A 13,487-nucleotide genomic window follows, 5' to 3' on the forward strand; every position below is an offset into this window, starting at 1 on the left:
GAGGAGAAAAAATCAGCAGCAATTCACAGAAGCAGTTCATGTTAAAAGTTATTGACTGCAGCGCACAAAAAGAAAATTTAATGTAATATTATAACATGTCCATCACTTCCGTTCTATAATTACATTTTCACTGAAAGAGGCGAGGTGTAATATTAGGTGTATTATTTTTCATGCATTCATTTCTGTTGTCAAACTAGCATTAAACAGCACATTAAAAAGTTTGCTATAAGATTTGCTATGAAATTGATGACTACTTGACCAACTGACTACTTTTTAAAAAAACTAATCAACTAATGAAAACTACTAGTCATGCAACCCATATTCACCAGTAACCATTTATAAAAAAAAAGACTATGTGCCAAAGCACTAAAGGTGGTGAATGTTGGCAGTAAGACCCAATCCCAATTCACTCCTTGACCCTTCCACTTACCCCTACCCTTCTGTTTTGTTGGGCACGTCTAGAGGTGGGGGTAGTGATTCTTGTTAGGCTGGAATGGTAGGTTAGGGGAAGTGTTAGTACTACATGACCCTTTAAACTGAAATTTTCTAAGGAACACTCTAAATGGAGAACTATGAGAATCACTGGCCAGATGGCGGCACAAGCGACCAATGAAACCCACAAATTTGAGTATTTTCCCTGAGAAAAAAATTGTTTTATTGTCTTTTGGGTATTTTCTTCATAATGAACATAAAAAATGATAGTAGTTCACCTCAGTAGTTAGCTGGCTAGCCAACTTTCATGCTCCACCTTAAACAGTGAAACAGCTGGCAGAGGCTGCAGAATTTAGGGTGGAAAGGGAAAGTTTCAGCTCCTCATCACAGAGGAAGTAAAGGTTGGTAAATTATAATTAACTGCAGCATCGTCTGCCCCCTTTTTACGGAGCCTCTAAGGTGACATAATGTTAAAAAAATGTATGCGTTGCCATGACTTATTAAGGCGTCAAAATGAGATCCTAAGGCGTGGCCACGACTTATTAAGGTGTGGGAAAAAGGTCCTTTTTTGCAGCTAACAAAGCGAGCAGCTCTCAGGGGTTGTGCACAATATTACTGCCTAATAAAGGTAAACAGGTCTGCATACTGTCTGCATCTAAGCCAATCAGCTTTTAGTATTAGAATTAAGTGTCTTTTACTTAGAATTATTCCATGTCTCACTGCAAGAGACTCCATAATATCACTATAATTCATTACAAGATTAAAATAAAAATAAACCAATTCTCCATTTTTATACAAAAGATTATCCTTGGATCGGAGCATTTATTTTGGCATTAATTTACAAAATATATATATATTATTTTCTGGCTACAACTTAATTATCTTGTTCGTCGTGCCCATGCATTAGGATCTCATTCCCACACCTTAATAAGTTGTGGCAACGCCTTAGGATCTCATTACCATGCCTTAATAAGTCATGGCCACACATTATTTTTTTTAACACAATGTCACTTTAGGGGCTCCGTACATTTTTAAATACATATGATGCTCTAAAATGAACTGGTTGCTGAACTTTAGCGCTCCACTTCAGTCACATGAGCCTGACAGAGTCGCCTACAGGAGCTTGAAGGGTTTCTTAATTCTTAGGGGGAGGATTTCACCTCTTTATCTTGTAACTCTGTTCCAAAGGGAAGGATTAAACTCGAAACAAGGGGTAGGGGAAGAAAAGAGAAATGGGCCTAAGTGATTATTCTTTAGTTCAGTACAGATGCTACAGTTACTCAGCTCTGATTCTTTGTCAGTTTCTATAGCCTTTATTTTCTATATTGCATTGTAGCATCTTCATCTGGTTAACATTTTTCATCACAAATCATGTTTAACAGATCTTAACACAGTGTAATTAAGGTTAATGTGATGCTGATTGTGTGTATTTTGGATCTGTTGCTCTACAGGCTGTTCTTTGTATGAAGGTGAGAACAGTTTCATCAAATCTCCAGGAGAGTCTGTGCTGCTGCCCTGCTTTTGTCCTGAAGACAGAAAGATCAATCCTCAGAGATTCACATGGTTCTTCTCAAAGCCGGGGTCTGAAGATAAGATCTCAGTGTCTAATGAGACTCAATCCTACAGCGGCAGAGTTTGGATGTTCGATCAACCAAAATCCAGAAATTTCTCTCTTCTCATCTCAGACCTGAATAAAGACGACTCTGGAGAATACCGGTGCAGAGCTGATGAAGAATACACGCCATATGTTACACTAGAGGTCAAAGGTCAGACTCTTCAATTGTTAAACTCTTTTAGTATTACCCACAATGCCCCAAGGCAACTGATACACATCAGACTTAAGTGTCTCAGATTTTTTTAAATCTGTGTGGACATGTCAAATTGTGCAAATCTTATCAAAACAGATTTGAGTCATTTTCCTTTGTGGTCCTAGATGAACTGATTCGTATCTGAATCCTCGACATGCGGCATAAATGTAAACAGTTAGCTAAGGTTCCATGCATTGTGTTTACTGTGCTAATGTACTAAACACTATTGTGAGATGTGAATATAAATGAATGTCTGTTGTGTGTGTTTGTAATTTAGGCTGCACTCTGTCAGAGAATAAACAGACAGTTCCAATAATCAGATCATCAGGAGAGTCTGTTCTTCTGTCCTGCTCCTGTACTGACCTGCAGGACAGTCCTGAAAGAGTACAGTGGAGAACACCAGACCATGAAGATCTCTTCTCTACTGAACTCCATCAGAGATACAGAGACAGAGTTCAGACGTTTAAGCAGAACTCTCCAGGAAACCTCTCTGTACTGATCTCAGACCTGACTGTAGAGGATGGAGGAACATATTCATGCTGGATAAACCAGAACCAGCACAGAACCTTCAGCCTCACTGTTAAAGGTAAACTGCTGGAGTCACTCTTGCACACACACACACACACTCACATTATAAGAATGCTTTATATTCCTGCAGGCTGTACACTGTCAAACTCTCAGGAGAATCAAATTGCTGGATATTCGGGAGGGTCTGTTCTGCTGTCCTGCTCCTGCACTGACCCACAGACCAGACCTGTTAGCATAAAATGGGAGCGTGTAGACTCAGGTGTGATTGAAGTATCCAATAGAACGGGACGCTATGCAGGAAGAATCCACATGTTTAACGAGAAACATCCAGCAAATCTCTCTCTACTTCTCTCCAACCTGACCGAGCAAGACGAGGGCCTGTACAGATGTACAATCAACAATAAAACGTCCATCTCAATGAAGCTTAGTGTTAAAGGCAAACTGACATACACTATTAAAGGAGAACTCCGGTGTGAAATGGACTTGGGGTGTAGTAGTGAAAGATGAAAACGAGTACAAACATTTGTCAAAAATCCCACCTCCATTCTCCCCCAGCATTCTGAAATACAGCGCTTTTAACCAATGCTCCCAACCGGCTTACAATGCGAGAGATAGGGGCATAGCGTTACCCATACAAAGAAATCGCTATTTTTACACCATTAACAAGCTTAAAGTAGCTTCAAACTATATTGGTAAAATTATGTGGGCCCTGACATTTAAAACAGCATTTTAAAATTAAGGCACAATAATTTTACATACGAAAATTAACAAAAATACATCTGATAACTCACATATATGCAATTTGTTGTATGGTGCTCTTCATACTCATTCTCATGACAGTTACCAGCTACTTTCAGCTCAAGCTGGAATTCATGCATTTCCACAGAATTAACTTTGCAATCTGTTCCCTTATCCTACCTATTCATTTGTGCTCATCTGTCAATTTATTGTGACTTAATTTTAAGATGGAGGCTCCCGGTAAACTACCTCAAGATACCTTGTGTATAAACAGTGTTTTTAATAAACTATCTGTGCACTTTCAAAGTTCTCAGTGCCTCATTTTAAAGGTCAGGACCCTTAGAATTCTACCAATGAAATGTGGAGCTACTTAAAGCTTGTTAATGGTTTAAAAATAGTGATTTCTTTGCTATTACTAGCATTGTAAGCCTGTTGTAAGCATCAGCTAAAAGCACTGTTTTTCAGAATGCTGGGGGGTGAATGGAGTTGTGCTTTTCAATAAAAGTTCATACTCGTTATTACAGTGGGGAAAAAAGTATTTAGTCAGTCTCCAATTGTGCAACTTCTCCCACTTAAAAAGATGAGAGAGGCCTGTAATTGACATCATAGGTAGACCTCAGCTATGAGAGACAAAATGAGAAAAAAATGATTTTGTCACCTACATAAAAGAAAGTTTTCTGGCTGTCACAGACCTGTAACTTATTCTTTAAGAGGCTCCTCTGTCCTCCACTCATTAACTGTTTGACCTTGTTATCTGTATAAAAGACACCTGCCCACAACCTCATACAGTCACACTCCAAAGACAGTCCACACCAGAAACAAACTTGTAGACCTGCACCAGGCTGGGAACACTGAATCTGCAACAGGCAGCAGCTTGGTGTGAAGAAATCTACTGTGGGAGCAATAATCAGAAAATGGAAGACCTACTAGACCACTGCTAATCTCCCTCGATCAGGGGCTCCACGCAAGATCTCAGCCCGTGGGGTCAAAATAATCACAAGAATAGTGAGTAAAAATCCCAGAACCACACGGGGGGAGCTAGTGAATGACCTGCAGAAAGCTGGGACCAACGTTACAAATGCTACCATCAGTAACACACTACGCCGCCATGGACTCAGATCTTGCAGTGCCAGACGGGTCCCCCTGCTTAAGCCAGTACATATCCGGCCATGTCTGAAGTTTGCTAAAGAGCATTTGGATGTTCCAGATGAGTACTGGGAGAATGTCATATATGGTTGATATGGTTGATGAAACCAAAGTAGAACTGTTTGGTACAAACACAACTTGTCGTGTTTGGAGGAGAGTGAATGCTGAGTTGCATCCAAAGAACACCATACCAACTGTGAAGCATGGGGGTGACAACATCATGCTTTGGGGCTATTTCTCTGCAAAGGGATCAGGACGACTTGTCCGTGTACATGAAATAATGAATGGGGTCATGTATTGTGAGATTTTGAGTGCAAACCTCCTGTCATCAGCAAGGGCATTGAAGATGAGACAAGGCTGGGTCTTTCAGCATGACAATGATCCCAAGCACACTGCCAGGACTGCAACAAAGGAGTGGCTTAGTAAGAAGCATTTCAAGGTCCTTAAGAGGCCTAGCCAGTCTCCAGATCTCAACCCCATAGAAAACCCTTGGAGGGAGTTGAAAGTCATTGTTGCTGCCGTCAGCCCCAAAACATCACTGCTCTAGAGGAGATCTGCATGAGGGAATGGGCCAACATACCAGCAACGGTGTGTGCCAACCTTGTAAAGACTTACAGAAAACATTTGACCTCTGTCATTGCCAACAAGGGACATATAACACAGTATTGAGATTAACTTTTGTTATTGACCAAATACTTATTTTTCACCATTATTTGCAAATCAATTCTTTAAATATCAGACAATGTGATTTTCTCTCAGCCTATAATGTCAATTAGAGGCCTCTCTCATCTTTTTAGGCGGGAGAACTTGCAAAATTGGTGACTGATTAAATACTTTTTTTCCCCACTGTATGTTTCACTACACCCCAAGTCCATTTCACACCGGATTTCTCCTTTAATGTTAATACCTGATGTAACTCCAGCAGTAAGATTTCAGTCATTTTATCAGTGAGGATGTTGACGTTTTGTACTGGAGATTTTTACTGTGATTGCACATCACGATGACGATGCTTAAACAATATATCGTGCAGCCCTATGCTGGAGTCACTCTTGTTTACACACACACACACACACACACACACACACACACACATACACACATTTTAAGAATGCTTTATGTTTCTGCAGGCTGTACACTGTCAAGGTCTCAGGAGAATCTGATTGTTGGATACACAAGAGGGTCTGTTCTCCTGCCCTGCTCCTGCACTGACCCACAGACCAGACCTGTTAGCATAAAATGGGAGCATGTAGACTCAGATATGATGGAAGTATCCAATAAAACAGGATGCTATGCAAGAAGAATCCACATGTTTAACGAGAAACATCCAGCAAATCTCTCTCTACTTCTCTCCAACCTGAGCGAGCAAGACGAGGGCCTGTACAGATGTACAATCAACAATGAAAAGTCTGTAACCGTCAGAATCATCATTGGAGGTACTTTAATCTCTTACTTTTATCAGTAAAGCAAAAAATCATGTCTTTATTACAGACTCAACTTGAACTCTTGTTTTGGGATTCATGAACAATCTTTGTTTTCTATTTTTTCAGTATTAACATTGAGGAAACTCATGGCTGCTAACAGTCTCTGTTTTAGAACGTTTAGTTCTTTAGTGTTTTATAACACATGCAGTTTCTGTAGCACTGCTGCTCCCTAAGTAAGCATTTATACATTAGATCTTCCCAAAACAGACCCTGCACTCTGCTGTTCCCCTAAAGAGACACTAAGTTAAACGCACTATGCAAACATGTTTGTTTTTTGTAATTTAGTTTTCAAGGTAAAAAAACTACTGACAGGTTTAGAGTTTTGGATTTCTTATGCCTTTATTGTAACAGGTACAGGTCTAGATTTTCTACGGTAGAACCAATAGCATGGTGTGATTTTGAAGTATCTGCAGCATCAAAATCAAGACTCAAATACATCTAATTTTATCAGAAACCTGAAACCTGAAGAGTTCAGTCACATTAGCTGCATATGGAGGGTGAGCAAATATTATTAGTTCAGCATCAGTTCATGAAGTCTCACCCCACAAAAACTTCAGACTTAATTTGGACATCTTTGAGTATCAGACACAAGCATTTAACCCTTTCAGACCTGAATTATCTTTAAAAAATCTAGGAATGCTGTTTTCTGTCTGTAATGAACAGAAAAGAAAACTCTCTACTATATTCTACTATAAAAATCTATACAGCAAATAAATCCAATTAACATATAGTATCATGTGCAACAAAACATGTGCAAAGAAAATACGTGATGTCCATTGTAATGGATGCAGGGTCTGAAAGGGTTAAACTTCAGTATCTCCTCTATGTGTAAACAGACTGTTCTCATTCATTTTGTGTTTCACATACAGGACTGAGACAGTTCTGCCTTGGAGGACATGAAGAATTCTAAAACACATCCACTAATCAACAGACTCCACCACCACACGTCACTCACTGTCCAAGAGGAAAAACCCAAAGAATTCAATGGAGTGATTGTTTTAAGATGTTTGAATCTGATAGAACAAAATTTCAGAGTTTTGAGTGTTTAAGAGTTTTTACTCTACAATTATTATTATTTCCTTTGTGTTTTCTATCATTTACTTTTAGATATAGGCCTGTAGATACAGGCAAAACATAAATCTCTTTTTTATATTATAAAATATATTGAAAATATATTGAAATATATTTAGAAAATATAATGTGTTTTTATGTTCGCATATTTGTAAGATATTGTGAAGATATTTTTAATGAGCAAATAAAAAGTGGAATATACTTTTTTTGGAATGTGTTGTTTGTGGAGCTGCATGAGTCAAATTACTCTAAAAGGCTGATTTGTATTTACTGCAGTGGAGTAAAGGTGAATAACACTCCCCAGCTGTAGGGAGTCCAGGAGTAAACAAAACCAAATCTCACATAGTGCTGCTTTAAATAATATTAAATCATTACGGTTTCATGCATTTTGTTTAAAAACGATAAAAAACTATTTATGAAGCAATTTCACCTTAAACCAGCAGCTTCAGACTCATGTTGGTGATACACTGACTGGGGCTGGGGTTGTTATTTTGAGCATATCTCAGGTCCCACCCCAAAATATATTGTGACTATGAGCTTGTTTTAGATTACTTTCAGTACACCTCAATTTAACAAATATTTCATGGTCTTGAGTTTAAACTGTGATGAGTAGAAGATAAATGTAGTTCATGTGTTCACAAACTGTGTGATGTGATTTGGCATTGAATGCTCTTCTGAACTGGTTAGATTGTTTTTAAAAATGCAGCAATACACAGGAAGTGCTTTTAACCTGAACATTTTTATGATGCAAACAAATAAAATATTTCCCAGCATTTTAAGTAGGCAAGCTTTAACTAACATTAGTCGAACATTAACACAAATCAAACCCACAAAATGTAATCCTCGTAAAAAAAAATACCAATAATAACACAATACAATACTTTTTATAAATTCTTCTAGAAAAAAAACACCATAGAAACTCAACATTCCTCTCTATAGGATGACCTTTACATTTTAATGTTTTCTAATCTTGTTAAAAAGGAGAAGTAGATGTTTTAAGGAAGTGCTGAACAAGCTGTCACTTCTGTAAACATGCACACTGTACTGCATGTCCTCCTCTTCAAGAACATTTCAAGACCATTTCATCACACCTCCCCCAAAAATAAATGTGCCAACATGAACCACAGCACAGAGATACTGTGCAGAACGTGACCCACACTTCATATAAATAAAATATTTTAACAGTGGCCCCAGCCTGACATTATACAATAAAATAAAAAATGTGCACAGTAGTTACTATTAGTTATATATACTTTTTTCTGATATTTAAAAGTATTTATATTTATGTTTATTACACAAATTTACTACTTGTAGCTTAACATAGCAGATAAACACATTTTGCTGTTAGAGCGTTAGACATAAATATGACCTGATGCTTATTCTCACTCATTCTCTCTCACATCAAGTATAAGTGCAGTTTTGGAAATAAAAAATAAAACGAGAAAAGCAGTTCGACTGAACATTAATTTATTTTATTTCACTTCACTATTATTTAACTGAAATTCGCTTTTATATTTTTTATATTTTAAAAACATCTCAAAACACAATTCCAGTTCTTCAATACAACTGCCGGTGAATCCAGCAGTGAAATACACAGATCTATAAAGCTATATGTTAGCGTTCGCTTCTCATCATCAGATCACATTTTGAGAAAGTAAAATATATGAATTAATTTCTAGTTTTGTCCAGTGCTCTAAAATGCCGCTTGATGCTGGAGACGCGTAAGCAGGGCGTAGCACAGCAGAGCGAGCAGCATTGTGCCTCTGTCTTGGGTGAATTTTTTTATTTAACTATAATAAAAAACATCAAATCAAGTGTATTTTATTTAGCAAAGCAATGGTATAAAACACACAATAACCCCCATCTTTACTGAAATGTTATATTTTTGTTTGAACAAGATTGAGGCCCCGTCCACACGAAGCCTGATATTTTTAAAAACTGAGGTTTTTGTCTCTGTTTTTAAAAATATCTTCGTCCACACGAGCAGCGTTTTCAGAAATATCTCCGTCCACATGGAAACGCCATACCAATCAAAAACGCTGAAATGAACAGGGCTTCTCTAGACACTTGGACGTTTTCTCGTCACTCCTCAGCAACAACTACTTATTTTTTTAAATTGTCCCACCAACGGGAAAAACTGCACACAGCGCATTTTAGTAACGTTACCTCCGCTGTATTAGGTAATGTGAGAATAACGTTAAATTAAGCTGTGAACATGTTATTAATCCACACATTGCAGAGAGAAACGAACCAATCCAGGTGCTGTCCCTGTTTCAGAATCTTAACGTGGCTTAATGTACTAAACAACGAGAAACAAACACCAAACAAACTTATTTTTTCACTGCATAATAAAATTGATCAGAATCTATAAACAAATCACTGTAACCCACATTACTGACCCGCTGTAAAATCCAGAGAGGCTGGGGAGTAAACAGGCTGGATGAGGAGCTCCAGTTACAGTAAATTATGTTTTTTTTTTTTTTTTTTTGGCCCAACCACCACCACCCCTCTTCGGAGGACAATTAATACTTTATTTTTATTTATTTATTTTATTATTATTATTATTATTTTTTTTTATTATTATAATTTTTTTTATATATATATATATATATTTTGTGTGGATATAGTTGTGGGAGTTCAGGGTTGGAAGGATCGGAGTGTGAGGTACAGGAGGGGGGTACAAGAAGAAGAAAAAGAAAAAAAAAACTGAACAAAAAACAAACAAACTAAAAAAAATAATAATAATAAAATAAAATAAACATAAAATAAACAAACATACATATATACACATACTCAAATATCTAACTATACATATGCTTATACATATACACACATACATAAATATACATGCATATTAATACATACACATAAATACATACACACACACGCACAGTTACTTCTATTCTATTGTTTTTTTGCAAAAATATGTCATGTGTTACGGATTATGTCATGAAATGCCTACCACAATGGAGGCAAGAAACCGCCACCATGCCCCTGCGATCCAGAGGCAGATAGGGAAGAACCCAGTGGACCCAGACCATCCACAGCCCATTAGGAGCCCAGAAGACCCGCGGCCACACATCCCGATGGTAACCATGTGCACACCCCAGATGAGGACGGGGGAGACTCCAGACGAAGCCCCCATGGCAAAGAGCAAGAGCCCAGAGAGGCAAAGGAAGTGAGCAGCCCGCCCCCCGGCAGGCCAGCACCCCCTGCACGAGCCGAGCATGCGGCCCCCGAGATCCCAAGCACCTGGGAACAGCCCGACACCCGGCAGGCCCCCCCCCCACGCCAAGGGGGCCCAAGCCACCCCCAGGCCACGGCCACCAAGGGGGCAGGCCAGAGACCACATTAGGGCATCCGGCCACGCACCCATGGACCCAAGGACGCCCACCCCCCCAGGAACGGCAGTGACGATCGGCGGAGAGCAGCGTGGAGCGGTAGGGAGGGCAAAAACCCGCCCTACGCAACCATGTCCCACAGGTGTCCATGCTCAGTCAGCCCCAAACCCAGGACCAACTGTTCACGCACACATGCACATTCACACACCCGTCACACACACATCCGTCACACAAAATTAAATTATGTATTTTGAGTTTGCTGGTGTAGCTGGTCTGTCAGTATATCCAGGGTGGTGCTGGACCAGTATAATTAAAGCTCATACTGATAGAGTAGCGTGTAGAACAGTAAACACCACTATCACTGGTCTCAGCTACACTGGTAAAACGTGTTACAGCGTTTAAAGCTGGTTCTGTGTAATTCTGCGCTGTTCGGTCAGAGAGGGCAGTTAGTTCATTAGTTGGATCAGCTGGGTGTAAATATGCTTTAAACGGCTGGAGTTCGCTGTTGATGCGCCGAAAAAAGTGTCCCCTCCAGCTCGTAAACGAAAAGCAGACATGCACAGACTCGCTGTGTGACGTCAGCGTTTTCAAAAATCTCAATTTTTCCCCGTCCACACGGCTCCACTAGAGCGGAGTTTTCAAAAAATCTCCACCTTGGAAGGCATTTTCGAAAACCTCAGTTTTCAGTGACCAAAAACGCCGTTTTCGTGTGGACAGAAGGCCAAAACGGAGACAAAAACCTGTTTTTAAAAATACCCGGGTTTGTGTGGACGGAGCCTGAGAAAAAAGGCTCCTCTCTCATCTTGAAGGTCTGTTCTGAGGACTGACAGCATTCTTACATGAAAGCCAACAATTCACTTTCTTCATGTTGTTGAATGAGTGCAGGTGTGTCACTAAATAAGTTTTTGAGAATGTCGTACATGGTATAGATCAAAGTGTAAAAGTAGAGTGTACTCAAATATTCATGATACAATTTCTAAAATGGTTGGTTTTTGAGTGTGGTTTATTATCCCACAATGCACTGCAAAGCAGAAAGGGAGGAGCTACTAAAGAAAATTGAAGACAGCAGCTGTGTACAGAACTCCTACTCCTCTACTCCTACTCCTCCTCCTCTACCCTGGAAAAAGGTGGAGGAATGGAGGAGAAGAGAGGAGAGGAGCTGTAATTACGAAAATTGGACAGCTGTTCCCTTTTAGATAGGATGTTGACTACCGATTAACTGAGCCAATCACAACGCTCACTTTTAGCACATGCTGGATCCTGCCCAGCCAATCAAAGCTTCTGGATAGAGCTCCGCATATGAAGAAAAAAAAAAAAAAAACAAGAAACCAATTAACACAATTCCAAATTCTAGAGATCATAACTTTAACAAGCATATCAAGCTTCAAAGTACATTAGCCTGATTAGCCTGAACGTTCTGTCAGTAAGATGTAGTTTAAAACATTAAACACATATATTTTGTCCAATGAATGCTTATGTGAGATTTCCTTATAGAGCAGACTTAAAGTGAATTAATGAATAACTGATAGGGTTTAGATAACACAGAGAAAGTCATATTGCATCAGCAAAACGCTTGTTTTCTTTATTCATGCCAGAAATTTTAACAGCGCTGATTGTGAATTAAACTTAAAAAAAGTGTTTTATAATTGTGTAGGTTTGCTCACAGCCTTCTACCAATGCATATGCAGTAATCTGCATGAACAGATTAAACATCGTTTTAACAAACTGTTAAAACGAGGTTAACTGTTTCCATTTTCATGTGCTCTGTGGGCTGGGATGCAGTGATGTTATTCGAAAATCCCTAAAAGACTTCCGGAGTAGGATGCTCTCATGTGTCCTCTGTTGGAAGCTTCTTCGAGGAGGATTTAAAGTGCTTCCTTTCGTCTCCTGTGGTATTCGGACAGGCGTCACAAAATGAGTTTCCGGGTCACGGAGGAGAGGAGGAGAATTGGTAAGAAAAAGGAGACACGTTTGGGGTTTCTGGACACTGTGGAACAGTATTAGCAACATATACATACATACAAAAATGTAAAACATTATACATCATAACTGCTGGATGCTTCATGCGTAATTAATCCATGTTAGTACAAAACAGGTTTGTATCTTAATAACCTTCCAAAATCTCACTATTAAGATTAGTATATAGTACATACACTGCCTGGACAAAAAGGTCCCCACCTTAATTTAAGTAAAGAGGTAAGAGCCCCCCATTAGATAATTACTGCTTGGGTGATTATGTTTCAGCTGGCAACAAGATATGTTATCTAACTCTAACTGATGCAGTGAGTAGCTTCTCATTCGTTAAACAACCATGTGGAAATACACATCCTGTGGTCATGAAAAAAAATGCTAATCTGTTTCAGAAGGGTCAAATTATCGGCACGCATCAAGTAATGTAAACATCTAAGGAGGTTAGAGGCTAAAACTACTAAAATTAAGTTAAAAAAAATGTTCAAGTTAAAAGAGAGTGGAGAAATATAATCTTCAAGGACGGAAACTTGAATGATTGTAAAAAACATTTGGTAAAATCACATCATAAACAAACAATACTAGGATGTAGGGATATGTTTAATCGTGAAAGTAAGAGCATTTCCACACGTTGCATAATGTTAAAGGGAATTCCAAGAATTGGGAATAAACTGCTGTGTAGCCTTAAATAATCCACTCATCTAGTCTATCGAGTCACTTATCGAGTCTAAATGCCAAAAATGGCTTCAGTTTGCCAGGGAGCATTTAGATATGACTTAGATTGGACATCAGTGTAAGAAGAGAGAAGTGCTGAAGAAGATTTTGTGCTAAATATGCAAATCTAACACTAGAGGGATTCCTCACATCAGGAGTGTGAACTGTTCAGCACTGTGACTTTAATACTGAGTCAGTTTAGTCTGTGACAGTAGTTGAACAGAGGTGTCGAGTAATGAAGTACAACTACTCTGTTATCT

At 38.9% G+C, this 13,487-nt stretch overlaps 1 protein-coding gene and 1 long non-coding RNA gene across 40 annotated transcripts in view; one reads left to right on the forward strand and one right to left on the reverse strand.

The window, feature by feature from the left end:
- LOC103046516 (polymeric immunoglobulin receptor) overlaps positions 1 to 13,487 on the forward strand; it is a 235,265-nt gene that overhangs the window by 184,757 nt on the left and 37,021 nt on the right. For 4 of the 39 annotated variants that reach the window (XM_049486327.1, XM_049486325.1, XM_049486315.1 and 1 more), the window contains one exon: positions 1,902 to 2,198. The exons of 31 other annotated variants lie outside the window; for them this stretch is intronic. In XM_049486327.1, the coding sequence (XP_049342284.1) occupies positions 1,902 to 2,198 (297 nt within the window). Of the gene's footprint in view, positions 1 to 1,901; positions 2,199 to 2,517; positions 2,827 to 13,487 lie in introns of all 39 variants that reach the window. 4 more of the 39 variants (XM_049486333.1, XM_049486318.1, XM_049486320.1 and 1 more) reach the window with 2 other exon arrangements.
- LOC125806731 (uncharacterized) overlaps positions 1 to 13,487 on the reverse strand; it is a 220,008-nt gene that overhangs the window by 179,989 nt on the left and 26,532 nt on the right. The gene's annotated exons all lie outside the window — the stretch shown is intronic.

This window comes from Astyanax mexicanus, chromosome 13, assembly GCF_023375975.1.
Source record: "Astyanax mexicanus isolate ESR-SI-001 chromosome 13, AstMex3_surface, whole genome shotgun sequence".
In the NCBI taxonomy this organism is placed as follows: Eukaryota; Metazoa; Chordata; class Actinopteri; order Characiformes; family Acestrorhamphidae; genus Astyanax; species Astyanax mexicanus.